General features: G+C 40.2%; 1 protein-coding gene and 1 long non-coding RNA gene across 2 annotated transcripts; both read left to right on the top strand.

Moving 5' to 3' along the window:
- The first annotated feature begins 8850 nt into the window (after positions 1-8850).
- On the top strand, positions 8851-12764 carry LOC134470119 (circumsporozoite protein-like). The gene is made up of 4 exons (XM_063224139.1): positions 8851-8964; positions 10372-10514; positions 11191-11688; positions 12443-12764. The coding sequence occupies exons 1-4, from the start codon at positions 8922-8924 to the stop codon at positions 12638-12640; spliced, it is 882 nt and encodes a 293-aa protein (XP_063080209.1). The 5' UTR covers positions 8851-8921; the 3' UTR covers positions 12641-12764.
- Positions 12765-19035: 6271 nt separating this feature from the next.
- LOC134434803 (uncharacterized) lies at positions 19036-20075 on the top strand. Its single transcript, XR_010031937.1, has 3 exons — positions 19036-19161; positions 19648-19731; positions 19982-20075. It is a non-coding gene; the product is annotated as an uncharacterized LOC134434803 (long non-coding RNA).
- Positions 20076-25525: the final 5450 nt, after the last annotated feature.

Below are 25525 nucleotides of genomic sequence, written 5' to 3'. Positions count from 1 at the left end.
AAGTGTGATCCAAAAGTTTGAACTCATCCAATGCTGTGTCATGCCAACGAACTAACACGACCTGTTTTATAGTAACCCCATGGCTTCTTGTCTTTGGAGGTTTGTGTTACGTGTCTGTTGTAATGAATGTTTATAACACAACATGAAACTACCCACCTATTGAAAGTCAATAAACTGCTATAGAATTTCATTTTTTTTAAAGAAAACTTTCTGTCAGCTTTTCACAGTATTTATTTGCAATGTGCTCATTGTTTTTCTATGTTATTCCACTTGACAGACTGTCTCTTTACCTGACGTGCAGTGAAAGGGGGTGTGGGTGTGGTGGGAAGTGTTTGTTTCTGACTCCACAACTTAAGTGGCACAGTGACACTGTATATACTGTATGCACAAAATAAAGTCTTATTTATTGAACCATGAGTTACTCAACACATTTATTTTGAATGTATTGCTTTCACTGCTTGAACATCTTGGCTGATGATATCATTGTGTACACATTTAGCCCATGTGGATACATTTCACTTGTCTGCATACAACACTTGTTATCGTTTATATACTGATATTAATACTTTTCATAAAGACCAGTAATTAATTTGAAAGTGAAAGAAAGCCCCATTGCAAAACTCCAACTCCCATTGTCATTGTGACACAGCACTCCACAGCACACAAGTGAACATCGCACACTGCACACAACGAAATTGCATTCATGCCTCACCGGTGCCAGGGGGCAGCCCTCAATGGCACCCCAAGGGAGCAGTGCGGCGGGACAGTACTATGCTCACGGTACCTCAGTCATGGAGGAGGATGGGGGAGAGCACTGATTAATTACGCCTGGCGGGTCGGGAGTCGAACCGACAACCTTTGGGCATAAGTCTGACGCCCTAACCGCTTATCCATGACTGCCCCTAATTAAGAGATATTGTCGTTTTCATTAGGGTGGTGAAAATAACACAAGGTCTAATGTACTGTATGGGACCTTGGGATGACCTTCACCTGTTGCCAAAGAATCATAATCCCATCATTGGCAAGTGTGTGAAGGGGCTGTTGTGCTCCTCTGTGAGTGAGGTTCCCTGACCATGGTGTCATCTCCAGGGGTGAAAGTAGTTTTTGTTTCTTACCGCTACCCCCCACCACCACCTGCAAACAAACTAAATAAACATGTGCACTACATATCTACAAGACTGCATGACTATTCCGGGTGTCTCTTCATAGGAGGACACTTGTCTCAAATGTGTGTTTGTATGTGTTTTGTGTTTGTAGTGTGGTTTGTAGTTGTGGTTTGTATGTGTTTTGTACTGAAACAGAAGACCTAACTTTAAAACTGCACACCAGCTGTAAATTTTCACCTGTGCGCACCTGTCTACTTTCACCCTTGTGTCATCTCCGGGTGCCTGGTGTCATGACTTGTAACCCACACATTGCTCCCTGTGGTGACTATCGAGCTGTCCCTGTGCGCACGTATGAAATAGGTTAAAAGCAAAAATTGAATTTCGATTGTGTGCACTGTACCGTATGCTGTGCGGTGACTACAGTGGCAAACAGGAGCCACTATATGAATTTAAATGTACCTTTGTTAATCATAAACATGCAACCAGGAAGGCAACCAACATTTGTTACCCCTGCCATCAGGACAGTAGGCCTGACATTGTTTTTTATTCACTTTATTTCTATGGATTTGTATTTCTATTATACAGTTAGGGCCAGAAATATTTGGACAGCAGCACAATTATCATCCTTTTCCACCCTATACCCCACCACAATGGATTTGAAATAAAACAAACAAGCTGTGCATTAACTGTAGACTCTTAGCGTTAATGTGAAGGTGTTAACATCCATATCGCATTAACAGGAATGAAATAGCAACGTTTTTTGTCTGTGTTGCCCACTTTTCAAGGGATCAAAAGTAATTGGACAGTAGGCTTCTCAGCTATTTTCCAGTCAGATGTGTGTTATTCCCTTACTACACCATCACCAACATGTCAATACAAGGTCTTAGAGCTCATTTGAAGTGTTCCATTTGCATTTCCATATATTTTTACAGAATGTCCATGAGATCCAAAGTCCACCTGTCACCATCAGTGATGCAAGCCATCATAAGGTTGAAAAAAAATCAAAACAAACCCATTTGAGAGATGGGGAAACATTGAATATGATTAATTCAAGAGTTCAGAATGTTGGAAAAAAGAAATACCAGAGCAACACCAAATTACCTGGCAGACATGGAAGACAATTGCTGTGGATGACAGACAATATTCTGTATCTGGTGAACAAAACCCCATCTCCCAACAGTTGGCCAGATGTAGAACAGTGTCCAGGTGAACGGTGGATACATGTCCAAGGCAACAATCAAGAAAAAGATCAAGAACATTCAGGAACACTTCACCATAGGAAATACAGAGGGTTCACTAAAAGATGTAAATTATTGATTGCATCAGAAATAGCAATACCAGATTTGGCTTTGCCAAACAACGTCTTAAAAAGACTGTATAGGTCTTGAGCTACATCCTATGGACAGAGGAGACAAAAATCATCTTGTACAAGGGTAATGGGAAGAAAGGAGTATAGAGAAGGGAAGGAACTGCTCATGATTCAAAGCATACCACCCAATCAGTGAATCATGATGGTGGTAGTGTCATGGTGTGGGCATGCATATCTGTCAATACTATTTTCCCCTTGTATTTATTGATGATGAGGACTACCGACAAAAGCCACAGGATGAATTCTGAAGATTTTCAGGCTATATTATAATGTCATATTGAAACTAATGGTTCTGAACTCATTGGACAATGCTTCACAGTGCAGATGTACAATGACCCAAAGCTTCATCTGAAAGCCACTAAGCCATTTCTACCCCCAAAAAAGTGGAATATAATTCAATGGCCCAGTCAATCACCTCACCTGAGTACGGTTGAGCAAGCATTTCACTTGCTGCTGGTAAAACTAACTGAAGGGGAAATAGGCCTACCCTAAGAATAAGCAGGAACTGAAGACTGTTGCAATAGAGCTCAATATAGCATCACCAGGGATAAAACCCAGTGTCTATTGATGTCTATGGATTGCAAATTACAGGTTGTAACTGACTGGAAAGTATGTGCAACCAAATAATTAAAAATTGAAAGTTTGATGTATAAATACTAGACTGTCCAATTACTTTTGGTCCCTTAAAAAAGGGGTGGCACTGATAGAAAATGTCATAATTCCTTCACAGTTCACTCGATTTGGACGCAAACACCCCCATATTAAAGCTAAAAGTCTGCTGTTAATGTACATCTCGTTTGTTTCATTTCAAATCCATTGGGATGGTGTACAGCACCAAAAAGATGAAAATTGTGCAGATGTCCAAATATTTATGGCCCTAACTGTATACTATTGCAATTCCAAGCTCTAGTCTAGTCTAGACCAACACAAATCCATCCTATAATAATGAGGTTATTTTATTAATGTATTACACTATGAAAGAGTCGATATTCAGGTCTGATTGCTTTGCTCCAACGAGCCTGTCCATACTGCTGATTATAAGCCAGCTCATTGGTCTCCTAACAGAGTAGCATGCATGGCCGTGGCCAATCCATACGGCGGTGTAAAAGTCAATAGTCAACCCTGACTGCACATTGTTATGAAATGTGTGTCTGTACAGTTTGCTGGCTTAGAACAACCCAGAGAAAGTCAACAAGCAGTTGGGATGGGTTTGCATTGGTGTAACATGTTGAAATAGCCTGTAATGTATTAATATAAATTACATGTTGTGCATTTTTTTATATAATTGCAATGTAATGGAATTGTAATGTAATGGAACAGTTGAATAGTTAAATGCAATGATAATATTACATAAATATCACAAAAGTTTTGTGACTATTATTAAATACTCAAAATGACGAAGTTAGCTAAACACAAGACATGCAACAAAATGCTTTCATTTCTTGGTTGTTCCAAAGTAGCACTTTTTACAGGGAAGTCAAAAGCCAGCAGGGCCTGTTGGACAGGAGCAGTCATACCCCTTTGTCTGAGTCTGGGGAGGGGGCCTGGAGGTGAAAGTGAGGGATGGGTGCAGTGTGGCGTGACATGCCCATCTATCTCTCTTCCTCTCTTTCTCTCTCTCTCTCTCTCTCTCTCTCTCTCTGGGAGGGTAATGGGTATTCGCTGGGTGTCCACTAGTCGTGCCGCCGCCCGCCGGAGCCATAAGAAGCCGCCACATCAGAGCACAGACTCGTCAGTCCCTGCTGGCCTTCGCTTCGCTTCTCTATCCTCGTCCCCAGCCAGTCTCTTGCCGTAATAAGGGCAATGCTTCCTCTTTTGCTCCTGTTCTGGCCCAAACTGCCAGGAGCTCTCATCGTGACAATCAAGGAAGCTGACAAAGGTGTCAGTTGTCCCAGGCCCAGCGAGATGAGGGGCCCATAATTGGGTCCTCATCAAGTTGAATGTATTGACTGGGGGGGCATTTCAGATGATTTTGCCCTGGGCCCAGCCAGAAAAAGTGTGCTCGCGCGATGCATCTCACTGTAATAGCTGATGTGATAGAGAGGGAATACAACAGGACAATTCATTTGGTGTTTGTGTCTGCCCCCTCTTTGACTGTGACAGAGTATGGGAGCGCTTGATGGCTAATGCGAAAGAGAGGATATACCTCAGGGGCAATTCCATTAGAGTCTGTGTCAGTGTCTGTGTCTGTTCTGAATAGGGAACACAGCATTTCCTCTTGCTCAGACACAAAATCGCTTCTACAAAAAGGCCTTGACGTTTCACTATTACTCATGGTTTACTACTACTATCTGCACTGTCTGTAACGCTTCTGGCATGAACTCAGCAACCATTCAGTGTACAGTCCAGGGGCCTCATGTACTAAGACTCCTTTAGATATCCTACTGAATCTTTGCGTATGTGAAAATCTGAAAAGATGCACCTAAAGTTTGAAATGTGTCAGGATACGTACATCCAATTTTACCTGATATTGGCTCATTCGTTCAGTAGTTGATTCTGACTTTCATGAGCATCAGATGGTTGCATGAGGAAACTGAAGACTTTGAATGGCCCATGTCAACGAGTCATCTTTTTTAGTGTTAGCCATAACCGCTGTCAACAACGGCCAGGGACGTGTGGCTGGTGAGAAATGCATGACTTGTGTTCCTGTGGGCTGTGGCATGGTGTGCCACATCTTTGCCTCTCCATCTGAAGTTTTGGCACAAACTGTCACTCACTCACTCACTCACTCACTCACTCACTCACTCACTCACTCACTCACTCACTCACTCACTCACGCACGCACGCACGCACGCACGCACGCACACACACACACACACACACACACCGTACTTAAACATGCTAAAATATTTCCCTAGTTTGACAGTCATAGCAGCACACACACACTTGATATGGTCAATGTCCTCAAGTACATCCTTGGCCATATGGCGGAGGCCTGAAGCTCTGAAGCCCTTCTTCCCTGAGCAGGGACTAGGTCTGTTCCAGTGGCAATCAGAAAGCACAGGGCAGTGTGGTGTGGTGCTGAGAGGTCCACCTGTTCTGGCCGGTCCCGTGCTGTTATCAGGATCAGGGCCGGTTTTTAGCATATAGGCCGGCTAGGCGGTCGCCTAGAGCGCCATGTGAAGAAGGAGCGCCGAAATGGCGCTCTCCTATGCGTAATTTTGCGATATGAAGTTTTTTTTATGAAGTCGCAATCAACAAAGAGTGGCGAAAGCGCTCCTCACGGCAAAGCGCCCCTCAGCCAATAGTAATATCTCTTCCAACTGTCTCTGGGAAGTCTGTAAACAGACAGTTCTGAGAAAGGGGGCGGGACGAGTGACAGCCTGCGGTCTATTTTGAATTTGGAGACTCACTCGAGAGACAGAGGGGGCAAGCGCAAACATTAGTGCTGCTCTGCTGTGGAGATTATTATGTTCTCATTAAACCACTCATTGCATGATGCAGGAGTTTCAGAGGGTGTTTTGGAACTATGTGATTTAATCAGCAACCGTTTGTGATTATGGAAAGCCTAATAGTTATGAGGTTACTATTTGGAATTAGAGAGAAAAAGAGCTTTGTTTTTGATCAGAGAAATCGCTAGTTAGCATGCTAACATTAGCCAAGTATGCCAAGCAATGAAATCCAGTAAAGTAGCTGTTAGTAGCCTACTCACTACTCACTAACACCCACCTGATATCATAATACTTGCTTAGGTTGACAAGCAATGTAAAGTAAGACTGGTGCAATGTTTAAAACAATTTTAGCTGCCATATCTCCTTCCATCCACATGAATTACCTGCTTGTTGTAAGCTTAAAAAAAATTTAATTTCCAGACCAGAATGACATAGCCTACATTAATCATGTAACAGAACCATGCACAGCAGACAAGTGAGGCTATTTACTATATTTTGTATATTATGAAATTCAATAGCGTGACAGCTCTTCTCCCTTTCTCTCACCCTGTCCCTCCAAACACATAGATAGCCCCCTTCTCATTCTCCTACTCACAAATGCACCACTATTTCCAGTCCAGAAATGAAATTGGTTTGGAAGACAGCACAAATGTGTAGCTTATTAAAATTGTTATGCTGCCATGCTTTGTGATGCTGTAGATAGTGTAGATCAATGCAGACCTCCTTGGTAGGCTTATTGTCTACACATGCATTTTACATGCAAATGTACTGTATCACTCTCCTGGCATTTCAATTCCACGTTACAATTCAAACACATTGATAACCTCCCTCTCATCTGGGGTTGGGGGCCCCACCACCATCACATCCAACACACCACACAGTGAAGCTACTTTCATGCGACTCAATCTGATGTGTTGGTCGCCTGTCAAAAAGAACCACAAATCCATTTGATGAAAAACGGTTATTGTTCTTGATGCTATTTAATTAAGCTTACTAAGGATATTAGTCTTGTGTTCTGTGAGGTATAAGAAAGATTTTTTTTTCTTTCAAAAGGGGGGGGGGGCGCCAGAACTCAAACTCGCCTAGGGCACCAAATAAGCCAGAACCGGCCCTGATCAGGATTGGTCTGGGCAACAACAAAAAATCTGGCCAAGCATTTTCAGCCAAGACTGGTCCACCAAGTATTGAAAGAGTCAAAGAATGAAGCCTGGGACAAGATTTTCAATGAGTTATTTTGACCACCACAGCCAAAATTAATATTCAAATATGACTCTGAGAGGATTGATGTAGTGGCATGAGGACTGATAGAATTACAAGAGGAATGGCAGGCCAAAATGGTCATCAGTCCACCGGACAAATGCCCTGTATTCCCTGTGACCGGTCCAGCCCTTGCTGTGCTGTGCTGTGCTGTGCTGTGCTGTGCTGTGCTGTGCTGTGCTGTGCTGTGCTGTGCTGTGCTGTGCTGTGCTGTGCTGTGCTGTGCTGTGCTGTGCTGTGCTGTGCTGAGCTGAGCTGTGCTGTGCTGTCTATCTGCTTGGTCACCGGGACAGGTCCCAATCCTCAAGACTGCTCTGACTGCTATCAGAACACAGCGCAGGCACTGCATACCGATCAGACAGTGACTCAGCCTGCCTCTCTGTTTATTATTTCAAGAATGCCTTCTGTTTTATTGCGCTAATTTAGTACAGACCGCAGTATGAACTGTAGATCCTCTGATCCGGCAGCTCCAATCCCAATAGTCAGAATTAATGTATTCACAGTATGCATTTTGTTGTAATGTGCTGCGCATACTGTATGTATTACTGGACTTAAACAGAAATGTACAGGTAGTACCCACAAAAAGGTCATTCGCATTACAGTGTTGGACAATGGTAGTGACTGTGCCTATAACTCAGAGGGGATGTTGTCTTTTGACCTTTCAGCACTTTTCGTACGGTATAACAAGTCCAGATAACGTAGTGCATGCCTGAAGTCTAAAGCAGGGGTGGGGAACCTTTTTCATTCAAGGGGCCACTTCAAATTCATCCGAGTACCGTACAAGTCCTCCGAGGGCCGTACTATGAACACAAAACAGGATTTCCCCCAGCACTTTAGGCCTACTATATTGAAGGCAGCTACCTTTAAAACAGACCCCACATTCTCTAGGTCCCCTGAATATAAATTGTATTGCAAGTGTATTTTCTAAGATTGCTTTAGAAAATATGTCATATTTCATGTGAAGCTGCATAACATTCAAATGACATCGGGGGCTGGATAAAATGGCCTCAAGGGCCGCAAACGGCCCTCAAGACATACGTAGGTTCCCCACCCCTGGTCTAAAGAGACACAAGGTCATGTTGCCTACTATCTTCCTTTTCAATACCCACTTGACATACTTTTTCTTTTGAAGAAAGACTGGGCTAATTCTCAGAGACTAGCCCCAGGGATGACCGGAGCACACAACATACTATTCGAGGTTTTTTATTTTTTGGCACACAAAGTGACTGACATTTCGACGCACCTGCGTCTTCTTCAGAGTCAAAAAAATACTTTTTCTTTTTTTAAAGGCTTTTTTGCCTTTATTTTGATAGGACAGTTGGAGATGGTGACAGGAAAGGAGTGAGAGAGAGAGACGGGGGAGGATTGGCAAATGACGCGCGCCAGAATCAAACCCGGGTTGCCGGTGTAGTAACCCAGTGCCCTACCGTTAGGCCACGGCAGGGGCCTACTTGACATACTTGAGACTATTGCATGACTCAAAATTCCCTCTGTTAACCACCCCAATGCACACACGAACACACTCAAATATGTGCATGCACACACACACAAATAACAGTGTCTGACCACACACAAATTGTTGTCAAACTGCTTATATGTTCGTTTCTCACATGTTCCATGTCAACACTCAGTGTAGCTGATTTAGCAATGTTGCTTGAGAATAAGTCAGCAATTAGCCGACCACACACTTACTGTGATGTGTTTTGCTCATCCGTACAGACTGACAGACTGCTCTACAGTAGGCTACCCAACTTGAATAGGTTCCTTCACCCATCTTTTTCCTCCGTGTCAAGGACCATGCCTTTTGCTTTGACTCTGTTTCTGTGGTCGGCATGCTCAGGTAAGACCCACCCCAATGACATCCTGTGGTCAATCTGACCTGACAAGACTTGCAGTATTTTGCCAAAGGTAGACTTGACTATGGCCTACACATCTGAGCAGAAATCTTTGCAAGGCAGACTGTTGTGTCTAGAAGTCTGGTTACTTTAAACATTTTGCCTTTTTACTGTTTCCTACAGAGCCTAGTCTAAAGGGTAAAGGATGCAACAAATAATAGAAGGTGTCAATGAAACGAGAGCCCACTTTCTAAAGAGTGCCCTCGATTTATTAAAACCTGCGTACATGTAAACAGAGTGTTTACAGCTTTACCTTAATCGTGGGCTTGAATTACTAAAACTGCGCTCTCTGCTGTTAAGTCATTCCCACATTTTGTATCTCTTGAGCACAGTTTACTAAAGCGTGGCCACGATTTCTAAAATGTGCTGACATTATTGAGCAATCATGATTTTTTGTTCTTTTCATTAAAAAATGACATTAGTATGTTTTGCGAACGTGGACACGCTTTATTGAATTGTGCACACAAGGTATGCCTATATAACATGGGTTCTAAATTTAGTTTTCTCCTGACTGCGCGAAACTAGCTGCGCACAGCTCAATCTCTGATTGTTGGAAACTGCTGTGGGTCAAACAATTAGCTCACGTGGTTGGCTGCCAGTGTCTTGCCCCTCCTCACAACACTGTGTTTATAAACAAAAAAAACCCATCAATAACATGGGCCTGGCTGCATACCAGAGTGCATGCTTTTTATTTAGTAAAATGAGTGCACAATTTAGGTAAATGTGCAAACACTTTATTTAGAAGAGCATGTGACTTAATAAAGTGAGGGCACGCTTCGCAAAGTGAGAGAAGGCTTCTTGACACCCCCTGAAAGCGATATGACCTGGTCTGTTCAGGGTGCCGCAATTTTCCACAATCTGTTTAGCCACACCTGTTTTGTCACTGGTGTGCTTATAAATAATTAACTGCCTAAATTGTCAATGGATATTCAGTTCTTTAATTTAGCTCAGGTTTATGATCAAATATATTGCTCAAATTTATTGCATCTTGAAAATAGGGATTAAAATAAAACTATGTATACACAAACACATTTCCTTTGTCATTTGATACAAATTGCAAGGCTGTTTTTCACCAAATCGCTAAATAATTTTGAAACATTTTGACACGTGTTGGTAAATTACCTCTATGTTGTCTGCTATTCATCAGCCTGGCATTTGTTCTCGTCATATCTGTATTTAATTTCCAGATGTTATCTTTATGCAAATACAAAACCAAGAGTTTACTTAATGCAAAATAAATGTTGAGTAGTTATTACAAAATGGCACTGTTTAGTCCATTATCCCTAATGTAAGAGTTGCTTACATATATGACATAAAAAGTAAAATCTTTTGCTTGTTTGTTTTTTTTGTAGGTGTGATTGGGAGTTTGTCTGCCAAGGTGTATTTAACCCCTGCTGCACCAGAGGACTCTGTACCTGCAGAGCCTCGTGTGATGAACCAAGGAGTCATGAAGCTTGGGACTCTTCCTGTAGGCGCAGAAATACACGTAGATCAAGTGAGAAGATGTAGAAGCATTGAAGGGCATTCAAGAAAGCAAGTTCATTGTCTAGCCAGATTATCATCACTGTCAGACAGAAACCTTGTTATCTCCACTTTTCATTGTTTTTTACTAATGTCTAAATCACTATTTTCTGAATAAATTATCATTTCAACATTAAAGTTGGTTATTAAAAAAATATCATACACATATAGCCTAGTACTCTTGGAGACTGACCAATAGTACTGATTTATATTTTGAAATCAATAAAGAACAAAAATATATATATAGCTATATATAGATATATATATATAGATATATATATATATAGATATATATAGATAGAGATATATATATAGATAGAGATATATATATATATATTAAATAGTGGAGATACAGTGCAGTACAAGGTTTCTTCTGGACGGCGGCTTTATGTTGAGATAAACCTGTCTATCAAGGGATCATTTGACTTTATTTCCTGAATAAAATACACAGACCTAGGAGGATTTACCTCAAATGACCTTGAGTCACAAAGTAATCAATTTATTCTGGATGCACCTACTGTACACTGCATGTTTGTAATTCCACTTTCAGAGATGATATCTAGACATAATAGCTACTTTTATTCTATTTTACTGTCTTCTAAGTAAGCTTCAATATGTGTTATCTTGCTCTTTTCATTTTATTTCATCAGAATGAAGACCCACCGCCTGGCCTAAGAGACTTATTGCCCCCATCTAGTCTGGAACAGTCATCTGAACCAAGAACAAGGCTGTTAGCCAAGTCAAGATCAAGGCAGACATACACTTCTACAGATACGCATAAACATAGACATAGCAATAAGAAACCAAAGCCAAAGCCTAAACCCAAGCCGAAGCCTAAACCCAAGCCAAAGCCTAAACCCAAGCCGAAGCCTAAACCCAAGCCTCACCCTCGACCCAAACCTAAACCCAAGCCTCACCCTCGACCCAAACCTAAACCCAAGCCTCACCCTCGACCCAAACCTAAACCCAAACCTCATCCAGGACCCAAACCTCATCCAGGACCCAAACCTAAACCCAAGCCTCACCCTGGACCCAAGCCCAAACCTGGACCCAAACCCAAACCTAAACCTCACGAGAACTGCTGTGAAGGCTGTAAAAGAATTCTAAAAAGAGTGAAGAAAGATTTCGAAGGAGAAGAGCCAACCAGGGTAAGCATGAGCTCTCAAGCAGCGAAAGACTCACACAATTAATTGCAGTATAGCAAGTCTTGATGCATGATATTAGTGAAACATGTTGTCAAACATCAAGCAAAACAGAGTAGTGCTTTAAAGCAATGTAGGTCTATGATAGTTTTTTTTCCTACTAAGAGCTTTAGGTAATGCTTTAGAATAAGGTTCTTCTAATAAGCGTTTATAGTCACTAGTAAGCAGTAGTAATACCCTTACAAGTGCCCAATAACATGCTTATTTTTACCTTCTTAACATGCTTATTAACATTGTTAACATCTGATGAGTAACTTTCTTTGAGTAAAAGCATGAAAATCGGTACACATGGCAGTCATCTTGAAAGTTTAGGGTTTTTTTTCGCGATGCCTCCATATATCTAGTATTAGTCAGCATATCAAGATGGATATGTGTACCGATTTAAATAATAAGACAAAAAAAAAATAAACCACTATAAACACATAATAAGCAGCTTATGAAGATGAAGATAAAGTTAATAAGCATGTTATTGGGCACTTGTAAGGGTATTACTACCTGCTTACTAGTGACTATAAACGTTTAGAAGAACCTTATTCTAAAGCGTTACCGAGCTTAAGTCAATACAATATCATGATGATGTTTCATGTAGGCTATTCATGTATTTTTTCACACATTTTTGGTCAGGTGTCTCAACATTTTTTAAAATGCAGAAATGGTGTATTGCACAAGAAATAACGCGTTTTAACCTCTTTTTCCAAAGGGTGAAATAGCCAAAAGTATGAAGAACGCCTGTGACGACCTCGAAAGGGAGATCCCGTGCTGCAACACCCTGCTTCAGAAATACAGCTCACAGTTTGTCTACGCACTCAACCACCGAGAACACTGGAAAGCAGTCTGTCAACACCTCAAGCTGTGCAAGCCAGAATGGCACAGGAGAGAATTCTTAGTACACATATGATTTCTGTTTCATGATCTGATGTCTACTTTGTCCAATTCAAATTTCTGTAAAGAACATCTGCCTGATGTATTATCAGGCTAAGTGTTTTAACTGTTGTACTTTAATGAGTAAAATTTTAAAATCAGATCATCACAACTTTCAATTGCTGTGTAAGATATTTGGCTTAACCCCTTAAGACGCGGCTTTATACATTTGTTGTTACCAGTATGGTAATGACCAAGTCGTGGTGCATTACTAAAGGGCCTGTGTTGTGTCATGGTATTGTAGTGCTACGGTAGTTACATTTCAATGACTATTACAGCGTGTCTCTGGAGGTACGGCGCGCATTAAGGGGCTTAAACCTTGTTGGCTGATAGGACCATAATTCAAACCTGTGTGTGCAGGGGCGGAGTTGCCTACATTTTCCCACCGGGAATATTCTGAGCACAGCAGCAAACTACTTAGGCCTATATTACTTAGTTTTCTTTGGTAATTTAAATTCTCCTGGCTATTTTGTTTTCTATCTTCTTAGCAAGGAAGTAAACTGTAGTTGGATAATCGAGTGGTTCTTGATCGATGTCCTGGTTATTATAATCTATTACTGATGTATTATCTATTAGCCTATATTTTCAGGCCAGGACCGGCCCAAGCCTGGGCCCTTAGCAAAATTTCATCCGGGGGCCCCTCATACTACCACCTACTCAGCAGCAGATGCTTCATAAGCTTCATTTACTTGCGCAAATAGAAAGCCATTTATCACGAAGGAATATCTTTGTTTCGCTTCAAAACTATTACTCTTCATTATATTCTGTGTTTATTGTTGGGTTTTTACAATTAAACGTGGTACATGAAAAATGATGCTGTACCCACCGTCATTGAGATGCCCCCTATATATAATGCTTCCTGTTTCCATTGTGACAGTAAGTGGTATATGAGAAAGAAATATATGACTGGGGAATGTGGTGGAGAGTTAATTTCTTTCTTCCTAAAACTACAGTATGCTGCTCACTGGGCGGTGTGGGGTGTGGCTTATGCCTCGGGCCGGCCCTGTCATGAGAAAGAGGAAGGTTGCCACACAGTTATTTTCTTGGACTTGCAGTCCGACACAGCTGCATAAATATTGCAGCATATTACTGCTAAATATTGCAGTGTTAATACAACACTATTCTGATTTTTTGCCTAAAAATGTATCTTGAAGTTACCCTACATTATCTAAAATAGTGCTAGCTCTAAGAGTTAATTCAACACTCTAGACGTTAATTCACTCAATGAAGTGGGACCATATATGGTCAGAAAAGTGTTAAATTAACACTGCAAATACTGTGGGTGACATGACCAAAACCCACGGACATCTCCAATAGACAGTTCATAGAATGTTGCTGAAACAATATCTGGAATGCGGGGTGGCGTCACAGCCTTAGTAGGCCTTCAACCTTACGCTTGAACTTTGGTTGACGGGATTGGTTGAGCACATTTGTGTGACAAATCCTGTGAGAAAGGACTCAAACAAACAACTCTCGTGAATACAAAAGTGCATGTAGTTATACTGTATGTACGTATAGTGGTGCGGACAGTGGCTCAATAAGCTAAGATGCCATATTACGCAGGTAACCCAGGTTTGATTCTGAACCGAGGTTTTTCCCCCCTTTTCTTTCATTTCCTGTGATTTCTCTCATGTCTTATATCTGGAACATTACATGTATTTGGGATTGGTTTGATATTCCTTTGTTAAAAAGGAAACCGATCTCTCTCCATAAGGAATGGAATGTCTCTCAGTCTCGTGCTTCAAAAAGAAATCCAGGATCCCATGGCCTGATTGAATGACGATCTGTGGGTAGATGACAGATAGGCAGCAAAAAATTATTTTTCACAAAACATTGTTTATGAGGGGAAAAAATATATGTCTACGTAGTGCAGCAATTAATCTTTCAAAAAATCCAAGTGGTCACAATGTTGATCTATTAATTGATTATTTATTTGCGTTGATAAAGCAATTTGCTGAAAATATTAGTGGTGTGGATCGGCACTGCCCTCACGATCCGATTCGATCACGATTCGGGAGGTAGTAGATCCGATTCGATTCGATTCTATTAGATCCAATCCGATTCGATTCAATTCTACAATGCATTGCAATGCATTACATTTCTACTGAACGCAAAGCAAATGTTCAGCCATGATGAGGAAATACAAGTAGTCAGATACTGAGCAACAATTTATTGGCTGTTTTCTGTATCAGTCTGTATCAGTCTTGCAATGTTTTGAAGTGTTTTTATTTAATTTAACATTCATTTGCTCCCGAAATATCCATGGAAGTAATTGAAACTTAAAAAAATTGCCGGATTGATTCTGGAACTTGCCGGATCTGGATCTGGATTGTCCATGCCCCGGATCGATTCAGATCGGCGAATCGATCATTGTTGACACCACTGAAAATATGACCTTTGATGTGATGTTAAGAAATATATATATCAAGTAATGTAGAAATGGCTTGATGGAGTTTTATGAACATTGTTACACTTTTCATATTTATTGCATTTTTTTTAAAAAAGTCTTAATTTAATGAGAAATAACCATTTAAGGATTTTTCTTCCCATTAGAGGTGAGCTTATTAGAAACCTTCGAGGAAATACAGGGATATCTTTCATTTTAAATGTTCACAATTGCCCGAATTTATACTAACATTTCAGGGATGATAATTTGTTCTTCCCTAATGCAATATTCAGTGTTTTTCAAACATATTGTTAAGCTCAAACAAATATTTGAGCGTTTAAAAAATGACACACCATAGGACATTCATGTCACGCTAAAGGACAGAAATCCAAAACTGAACCAGAAACAAATGTATCAACATGATTATTTTGTCTTTTGATCATACTGGTCCACAAACTCAGATGCATTTACAGGAAAGGCCAAAGCAGGCTCTATTTCCTCAGAAGGCTGAGGTCCTTCAATGTCTGCAGCCGACTTCTGCTTATGTTCTACCAGTCTGTCATGGCCAGCGTGCTCTTCTTTGCTGCGACGTGCTGGGGTGGGGTGGGGACAGACTGGTGAGGAAGGCGGGATCAGTGGTGGGCATGGAGCTGGAGACACTTACCTAAATAACTGAGAGCAGAACACTGAGCAGACTAGACTCTATTATGGACAATCAGCATCAACCCCTTAAAGGGACAGTTTGGTCAATTTCAACATGCAGTTGTATTGCTCACGCTACCCTTGACTTGTCAGTACCTGGTGATGCCACATTTTTCGGCTCAGCCCTTTCCGAGATATGAGCAATTCTAATGGGGGCAGCGTTTGTTTACATTTTTAAAAAATGAAACATAGGCCAACTCCAAATATTTTCCCAAAAGGTACTGCTGTTTGCTAGTTGTCTGCTGATGTTTTATAACCTTTTGGATGTTTTTGGGAATAAATAAAAATGTTTTTTTGAAATGTAAACAAAGAGCTGCCCCCATTACAATGACCAGGATCTCGGAAACGGCTGAAGAAGGAAAAAAAAAATCTCAGGCACTGACAAGTCCAGGGTAGTGTGAGCATTACAACCGCATGTTGAAATTGAACAAACTGTCCCTTTAACGCCACCTTCACTAACCAACTGAGTCTGTTCAGCCACAGACTCCGTGCTTTCACCTGCAGGACTGACAGACTAATAAAATCCTTTGTCCCATGGGCAATTCAGCTGTTTAACAACACAAAGAAGGACATTATAACAGGGGACTGGACTGCTTGAGATGCCAGAGCTGGCACAGACTGGGAAACCTCTTGTGTGTGTGTGTGTGTGTGTGTGCGTGTGTGTGTGTGTGTGTGAGTGTGTGTGTGTTTGCCTAATACACTTACCTGTACTTTACTGTGACATTGTGAGAATTTCCCACCCCTATCATACTCTGTACACTGCCTACGTCTACATACTATACTATATCATAGATGTATCCGTCAATACTTGTTCCAGGTCATGTTAAGATTGTCTACCTTAACTGACAGAGTATGTTTTTCTGCATTGGTCTATCGCAACTCACAGAATGTCTTTCTGCACAATTACCTTTTTTACGTTTTTATATCTTTACTATTTTTATTTTTTATTTTCCCCTCCCTGACTATTCCTGTGATATTTGTGTCTTGAAATGTCCATGTGGGCATTTGTGTATTTGTGCATTTATGTAAGCTATTGGATACGTGAATTTCCCCCTGGGGATCAATAAAGTTACTCTACTCTACTCCACTCTACTCTACTCTACTGTAGTCAATATGGACCTACACTTTACGCTTAAGTCTTTAGGTCATTGCTTATCAGCCTATCGTAACACTCAATGACAGCCATGCAGTCATTAAATTTAACCTGAAGAGCTCATAAGACTCATACTGAAGTGTGACCTTGGCATGACCATCACACCTCACCTGTCTGTTTGGTATCTCAAACTGGACAGCACATTTATGCTATATTGAGCTCTCCACCGCATACTTTATTCATCTATACTTCTCTATACTCTCTCACTCATCTTTCCTTCACAGTTACTGTTCTATTTTATGGTTTCAAAGCACCATTCATGACATTTTATATCCTTTGTATCTAAGTAAAAATTCCAATGGCCGATGAAGGAATAAGTAATTTGAATACACAATATTTATCTAGTCAAACAAAAACAAACTAAAAATGTACAACCAGTTGTTTTAAAAGCTGTTTCTCAGATATCTAGTCCTTTCGTGTGACCTGCTTGTACTTTGGTGTGATACTCCAAAGTGTCACACCAAAGGACTTTTACCATCACGACTTAAGAGCTTTTGAGTTAATTTAAAGCTGTGTCGTTGCCAACTGAAATACAATTTCACCTTTAGTAAAAATGCATTTTAATAAATAAAATAAAATACAATAAATTCAATAAAATATATCTACATAAGAAAAAAATATAAAAAAGATACACTATTGCCAAAATGTATTTTATGGCTGTCACACCAAAGGACTACAAAACTAATACATCTTGTGGTAGCAAAACGTAATTGATTGATTGAAGATCTCTGAGAGAAAAAACTAAAATCCACCCTTGCCATTGACTTCTTAAGGGTCTTAAGTCACAATTTATGTACAGGCGGAGCTTCAACAATAGATAATTGTCCACAGAATTACCCAAAAATATGACGTCACACCACAGGACATTGTTTTCTGTGACAACGTTTCAGAAGTCCATACTGTCTCAGAAAAACAGGAAAAAATTAAGCATTGCCACTTGCTAAGATATACACCTTGAAAAACATGCCAGAGTTGTTTAGACAAGTGACTGAGCTTTGATTATTTATTTAAAAATGTTTTAATATGGAGAACCAGCAGGCTTGTGATAGTCACACCATAGGACAAATGTGACATTTGACTCAAAATGAAGTATACTTATTTAAACTCTGGATTTATTACACACTACTTTTTCACAACATAGATACTAGTTTAATCATTTAAAGCATTGACAATTTTGAAAGCATGAATTTACTTAATTTTTAGAGCCTGTGACAGCAAAGTTAACACGTTACATCAACTACCCCTGTACAGACATTGCCTTTTGGACTGTAACCAAATCAACAGACAAAGTTTTCTGGAATATCTTATAAAATATTTACTGTTTGGTACTGTTTCATCCATTGGCGTATAGATCTTCATCCTAATGTGCATTGTAAGGTCAATTTGTGACATGTGGGCGTACGTCGGTCTTGCTGCCGTGAATTGGTTTTAGGGGTGAGGGTGATATAATGAGCATAACGTCTGACTTGGGGTTGCTGAGGTGGAATGGGCCCATGGGTCTACCAACAGGGAAGTCGACAGGAGGGGACAGAGGGGTCAGTTGTCCTGGGCCCAAGAAAATGAGGGGTGGGTTGCAAAGCTGTCAACGGCTGTGCGGCCAACAGTCTGTCGACTGCTTACCACATGTGACAACTGTCAATGAAATTAATATACAGCAGGGGATTTTCAGCCATAAGTTTGAGTGTCGCACGTTAACTGCACGACATTACTGTCAACCAACTTCGAGCGCAACTGAGGGACCAAGTCTCGCCTGGATCCTCGATGGTGGCGCCATGGAAACAGATTGCCATCTGCATACTGTTGCTGTCCTCGGGTGAGTTCAAGAATGCAGAACCTTCAATGAATGAATTGGAAACCCACAGAAAATTAGCCAGTGTCGTACACTGTTGCTACCGAAGCGTTGAATAAATCTGTGATATACAGTGAGTTTCCTTCTCTTTGATCCAGCACCTGTTTTACTGGATGTGCGCATGCTCCTTACACTACTGTTGAACTTGGAAATTGGTGATGAACGTGAAATCTTCAGGTCTATCTCTCCACAGGTATCTGTGGCTATGGAAGCTGTGCAGAGGTGATGCCCAAGGATGGTGCCAGGATGGTGGCAGAGGTGATGCCCGAGGATGGTGCCAGGATGGTGGCAGAGGTGATGCCCGAGGATGGTGCCAGGATGGTGGCAGAGGTGATGCCCGAGGATGGTATCAGGCTTTCCTGGGACAAACCTGGAGAAGAAATGACAAGCAGTAGGCATCCTGGTCAGGTAACCAACATTTCTCTCTCTCTCTCTCTCTCTCTCTCTCTCTCTCTCTCTCTCTCTCTCTCTCTCTCTCTCTCTCTCTCCTCATGCTCATAATGTGTCAGCCTATTCATTGACATATATTTCTGCTTTTCAACATATGTAGCCCTGGACACTATGCCAATATCATGTATTTCATCTTCCTTTAAATAGAGAGGAACTCTAAACATTTCAACGGAAATAATAAACCCAAAATGAAACGAGACTGAAAAAAAACATTATTTAAGTTTTTTTAAGTTTTAAATAGCTTAAAACTTACAAGCATTTTGATTGTTGAAAAACAAAATATATACAGTATTTGGTGTAGACACAACATGAATTGCACAGGACACTGCCTGATATCAGTTTGTCTATCTATCGACACAAATTTCTGTAATATTGTTCATGTGCTCATGAAGAATAAGCATAATGTGTGTTTTCCCCACTAGTCTGTCCGGTTTTCTTTTACAGATTCAAAACGTGGTGCTTTGTAAGATTTGCGAAACTGTCATACTGAAGTTGAAAAGGTCTATTGGTCACACAAACCTTACGAAGGTAAATGACACAAGTGTAAATAATCCCTCAACTTGTTGATATAGACAAATAATTTAAATGTATGTTGTAGAATCACACTGTATTATAGACAACACAGGCCAATATAGCACAGATTTCCATTTGTGCCATGCCGAGGATATTCTTGGCTTATTCCACTTTAACATAGCAGTGCCACTATGCATACACCAGTTTGTTGCTTTGTACAAATATTTGAATATATTTTAACACAACAGTTAATCTATTTTTACAGGAGAACGTTCTTCGAAAGCTCAAAGGAATCTGTCCAAACATAAGTGGGTTGAAAAAGAGGTGCCAAAATTTTGTAGCAAGAAACACAGTCAAATTGGTAAATACTTTTCTCCGCCTCCAAGATCCCGCAAAGGCCTGCAGAGCAATGACATTTTGCAAGTGAGTTTTCCCTTTAATGCATGTGCATTTTTGACGGTCATGCAATGTGATCTATGACTTGTGATCTATGTGATCTATGATTGTTTTACTTTGCTTTTAAATTGCTTTATGCCACTTGCACTATACAGTAATGTGGTTTTCCACATAAGGTTTTCCTTATAACTATTTCAGAATAACAATAATATAAAGTGAATATGTAACTTTTATTTTTGTTTCATATCTTCACAGACCCCGTAGAGGAGCTGGAAATGCTTTGTAAATTGTGGAGAGGATGTTGGACTGTTGTATGTCATTTCTTGTCATTTCTTTAAAGCAATCCAAAATATTTTAGAGTTTTGTATTACAAAGCTTGTAAGACATTAAAAGTCCTCTGTGTAAGATTTCCCTTCTCACCTTCAAACTTGCCAGGGCGAAGTAGACATATAAATCTATTATAAATCTATAGCTTTTAAAATTATTGTGTCATTTGTATTACTCTGTCATTTGTGAAATGAATGAGGATGGACAGCACCCCATGTACAGATGTGAAATGTAAAGGCAAAATTAGTACTTGACATTTATGTTGGTGGTGGTCAATATTCATGAAAAAGTACTGTAGTGGACATGCAGCACAACTTTTGGTGTTTTATGACACGGACAAGATCAGTGTGGTCCAGCAATGGGCAGGATGAGGTTTAGTGCCTTGCTTAGCGTTTCACCCAGGGTTCGAATCCGGCCTGGGTCATTTCCCAACCCTACCCCATCTGAGGCTGACAGGAAGAGACTGCAGAGAGTGACCAAAACAGCGCAAAAAGCCATAGGCTGCCCCCTGCCTCCCATACCCACCATTTACAACTCCCGCTGCCTAAGCAGAGCCAGGAGTATTATTAAAGATCCCTCACATCCTGGCTTTCATATTTTCACACTGTTGCCCTCTGGCAGGCGCTACAAGGCATTACCAGCCAGGAACAGCTTCTTCCCCAAAGCTGTTGTGACAATAAACTCTCACTTACTGGACAATGTTCATCTATAAAGGATTGTGCAACTTGTAGGGAAGCTCAAATCTCAGTATAGCCTACTTTGTATAATGACAATAAAGGCTTTCTATTCTATTCTATTCTATATCTCTCTCTCCACATTCGCTTCCTGTCGCTCTTCACTGTCCTATCTGAAATAGAGGCAAAAAAGCCCATGCAAATATTAAAATAGCTCTAAATACAACTCTCTAATTGTTAATTCAACATTCAACAATAAATTGAGTGGGACCATATATGGTCAGAAAAGTGTTGACTTAACACTGCAAATGACACTGTGGGTCACATGACCAAAAAGCACAGATGACAGTGATAGATCATAGAATGTTGCCATTACGCCCAAACAATGTCTAGAATGCAGGATGGCTTTGCAGCCCAAGTAGGCCTATGCACAATGTCTTCAACCTTACGCACTAACTGTGGTTGATGGGAGTGTTTGGCCACATTTGTGTGACAAATCCTGTGAGACAGGACTCAAAAAAGCACACATGAATATAAAACTAGTCACAAATACTGTGTAGGGTGACATAAGGTAAATTGGGCCACTTTTTGGTAGCCTAAATCGCTTGGTAAAATAGCAAAATAATACATTTGAAAAAGCCCCAAAAATATATTTTAAAAAAATATGCTCAGTGCATGTTGATCGGTTTGAAAGTAGCCTAAATGGAACTGTGCTGTGATATTTATGAATAGCATTACATTATCTTTCATTGCCTGTGATTTCTGTTAGGCTATTTGCTATTTGTGAATGTTGGTAGGCAACATTGATTTGTAAGTCATTCATCATATTTGTAAATGTTGTTATATTTGTTTATCCTGGATTGTTTGTTTATCCAAGAAATCCAGGATCCTTTACATTGGCTTTCGGTCTGTGACCAAATCAACAGACAACGTTTTCTGGAATATCTAACCAAATACACATTTAACGCTTGGTACTCTTTCATGCATTGGTGTATAGAGCTTCATCCTAATTTGCATTGTAAGGACAATTTGTGACATGTGGGCCTACGTCTTGCTGCCGTGACAGCAGCTTGAGTGGTGAGGGTGACATGGTGTGCATACCATAACTGCTGACGTGTGGTTGCTGTGGTGGGATGGATCCATGAGTCTGCACACTGTCAGAGCAACTCTGCCATACAAAGCCAAAGTGCAGTAACTACATAGCCTATTTTGCCAAAATTGAGCTTAGACTGAAAATGGTCTTCACAAAATGGTTTTCAGTTTTTATTTATTTTGTGACAAACCCATATGATCCAAATGTGTTCTGTTTTAACTATGTTATTGCTATGTCAAATGTGCAGTAACTATCTAACCAAATACCCAAGTTTGAAGGCCTTTTTCTCAGTTTCAATGTTGGGATAGTTACTAGCCAGGCCATGCCCTAGTAGGCCATTCAATCTAGCTCTAAAAAGGCCCAAACCTGGGACGAATTGCAATAGTAATGGTTCCTACTTTTAAGTGATCCTTAAACCCCCTTGTATCACATATTAAAAATCTACAGCTTTATATTTAGTGGAACATACTTTTTTTTCGAGGTCAAAGTTGGCAGATTTCCCATTCATTTCTCCATAGGGAGAGAATATAGGAAATATAAGGTGAATAGGGTAAAATTTTAAACTATGGCATATTCATTTGAAACTTACACAGATGGTAACTCACATTCAGGCAAACAATTTTTGTGTTGCAAGTTTTCTGAAATATGATGATGAAATATGCATATGAGGTCATATGAAATAGGCCTATGTGCTAAAATCTGTGGTACGTGTAACAGACCAAGCATAAAAGAAATTGCAATAGCAGTGTTTCCCATAGGCCTACATTGAGGAAACTATGGCGGCCCGCCATAGTTTAAATTTGGCCGCCATAGTTTACGAAAATGTAAAAAAAAAAAAAAAAAAAAATTTTTTTTTTTTTTTACTTTTTTTTTTTTTAAACGATATCCGTTTTTGTTAAAACGATTTGAATTACGATTTTGAATTTCCTTCGCATTTTCCTCCTGGAGTAAATACATCCTATAGACTCTGTATTGGTTAGATAAGTAGTCCCACGGTAACACAGAATGAGGGGAAAGCATTAGGAAGTGACCGTAAGGGTATTACAGTTGATTCATGTGTGCACACGTGTAACATCGGGACAATGTGCGCAACGATGCGTTATGACACGCCGATATGCGAGGATCTTCGTCCAAATCGCTAGTCGCATGCATCATCGCTAACTGCGTTTACATCGCGTGCCGCGTGTAAGGGAAATGTTAGTTGTTGACATATGGAATTCACTTCAATTTGTGCTGTTTCTTGCTTCAGTTGTGGACAAAACGATTGGCCAAACTCACAATAGAAAGCCTTTGCTGTGCTACTGTCCCAGAGAGCTGAAAAAAAAAACCTTCATAGAAGAAGTCACACTTAACAGGGGTGTTAACCAATCCAATGAGTTCTCTCATTTCTCTCTCTCTCTCTCTCTCTCTCTCTCTCTCTCTCTCTCTCTCTCTCTCTCTCTCTCTCTCTCTCTCTTCCTCTCCTCTCTCTCTCTCTCTCATAGTAACCTACTATTTACCCCATACAAATGGTGAATTTCTGAGCCTTTTTAATTTGCTAGCCTATACCACTGAAGGCATGATTATATGCTTCGTCATATTTTTGAAATAGGGGCCTATGTGCCTTTTATATACCAAATGTTTATCATTTTGAAATTGTTTCAGTTGTTTATGACTTGTGTATGACTGAAATTATCTCTGCATACTATCAGTGCTGCATTGCTTTGTAAACATAGGCTATTCAACACGCTTTAAATACACACTGAAAAGATACGGCCATAGTTGCCTACTAAAAACATTTTGTTCATAATAATGGTGATTAATAAATGGTGATCTTATATTTTCATACTGACATCCTTGAATTTGACTTGGTAGATCACGGCAGACCATCAAACTTCAAAAGTAGATCTTGGTTAAAAAAAGGTTGGGCACCCCTGCTATAGAGAGAACCACAAGTGCTTGAAAGACAGGGATCAAAAGCCTAGTCAAGTTGTTGTAGTTTACTTGGGGTTTGGGAGCAAGCAATATATAAAAAACCTTCAGAGAAGGGACAGTTGGGATGAGTTTACTAACACTCCTAGGCTTTGTGTAATATGTTGTTCAGCCCTTTTAATGGGAGGAATTTTGGAAAAAAACTGGCCCTGTGACCAGCACCCCTCATGTAGAATGTGTACGCCTACAGATATGTGTTGGGGAAAAGGCATAGCCTACCCTCTAAGACCCTTTTTGTCTATGCGTTAACAATTTCACAGTGCTCTTAAATTCTTATCTCTGCTCCTATTTTGTTTTATTATTGTTTCCCAGACCCCTGCATGAGGGACGAAAACTGTGTTGTAAACAGAAATTATTCACTGTACTGCATTTTTTGACAATGACAATGTACTACTATTATACAAGTCATGGGTAAAATCTTATGTAGCCTTCAAAATATAAATGGCTGAAATATAGGCCCAGGCCTACAGTTTCTCCATGCGCCAATGTCATACTGTAGTCATTGTTTTGCCGTTTTGCATTTACGCTGCAAGAATACACCCCCACACCCCCCCCAAAAAAAAGGCCCCGTGTGAGAAGACACCCCCCCCCCGGACAAAATAAACCCCGGCTGCCCCCATAGTTTCCAAAATTTCTGTGGGAAACACTGAATAGTAATGGTTCATACATTACATTGATCCTTCAACCCCTCTGCATCACATATTAAAAATCTACTTTCATCAATTCAGTGGAACATACCTTTCCCGAGGTCAAAAGTATCCGATTTTACCCACTGAATGGCAAAATGCAATGGAAATCTGCTACTTCTGACCTTCAAAAAAGTATGTTCCACTAAAGTGATGAAGGTAGATTTTTCATATGTGATGTAGGGTGGATTAAGTATCAATAAAAAGTGTAAATCATTACTTTTGCAATTTGTTTTATGTTTTGCCCGTTGTTGCATAATTTATCACATATTTAAGTAGATGTGATCTCATTTGCATATTTAATCATCATATTTCAGATAACTTGCAATACAAAAGATCTTTGTCTTTGCTTGAGTAAATTACTGCGAAAGTTTCAAATTGATATCTTATTGTTTAAAATTTTTGCCTATTCCCCAAGTATCTCCTATTGTCTCCCTATGGGAAAATGAATGGGAAATCTCCAACTTTGACCTTGAAAAAAAGTATGTTCCACTAAATATAAAGCTGTAGATTTTTAATATGTTATTTAGACATACCTAGGGATTACAAAAAACAAGGAATGATTACTATTGCAATTTGTCCCTGGTCAAACGCTAGATTGACTGGCCTATAGTGACACAACACTTTCAGCGTCGCATCTAGTCAGGTCAAGAGCAATGTAA

The sequence above is a fragment of the Engraulis encrasicolus genome, chromosome 19 (assembly GCF_034702125.1).
Source record: "Engraulis encrasicolus isolate BLACKSEA-1 chromosome 19, IST_EnEncr_1.0, whole genome shotgun sequence".
In the NCBI taxonomy this organism is placed as follows: Eukaryota; Metazoa; Chordata; class Actinopteri; order Clupeiformes; family Engraulidae; genus Engraulis; species Engraulis encrasicolus.
This window is presented reverse-complemented; position numbering and strand designations above follow the sequence as displayed.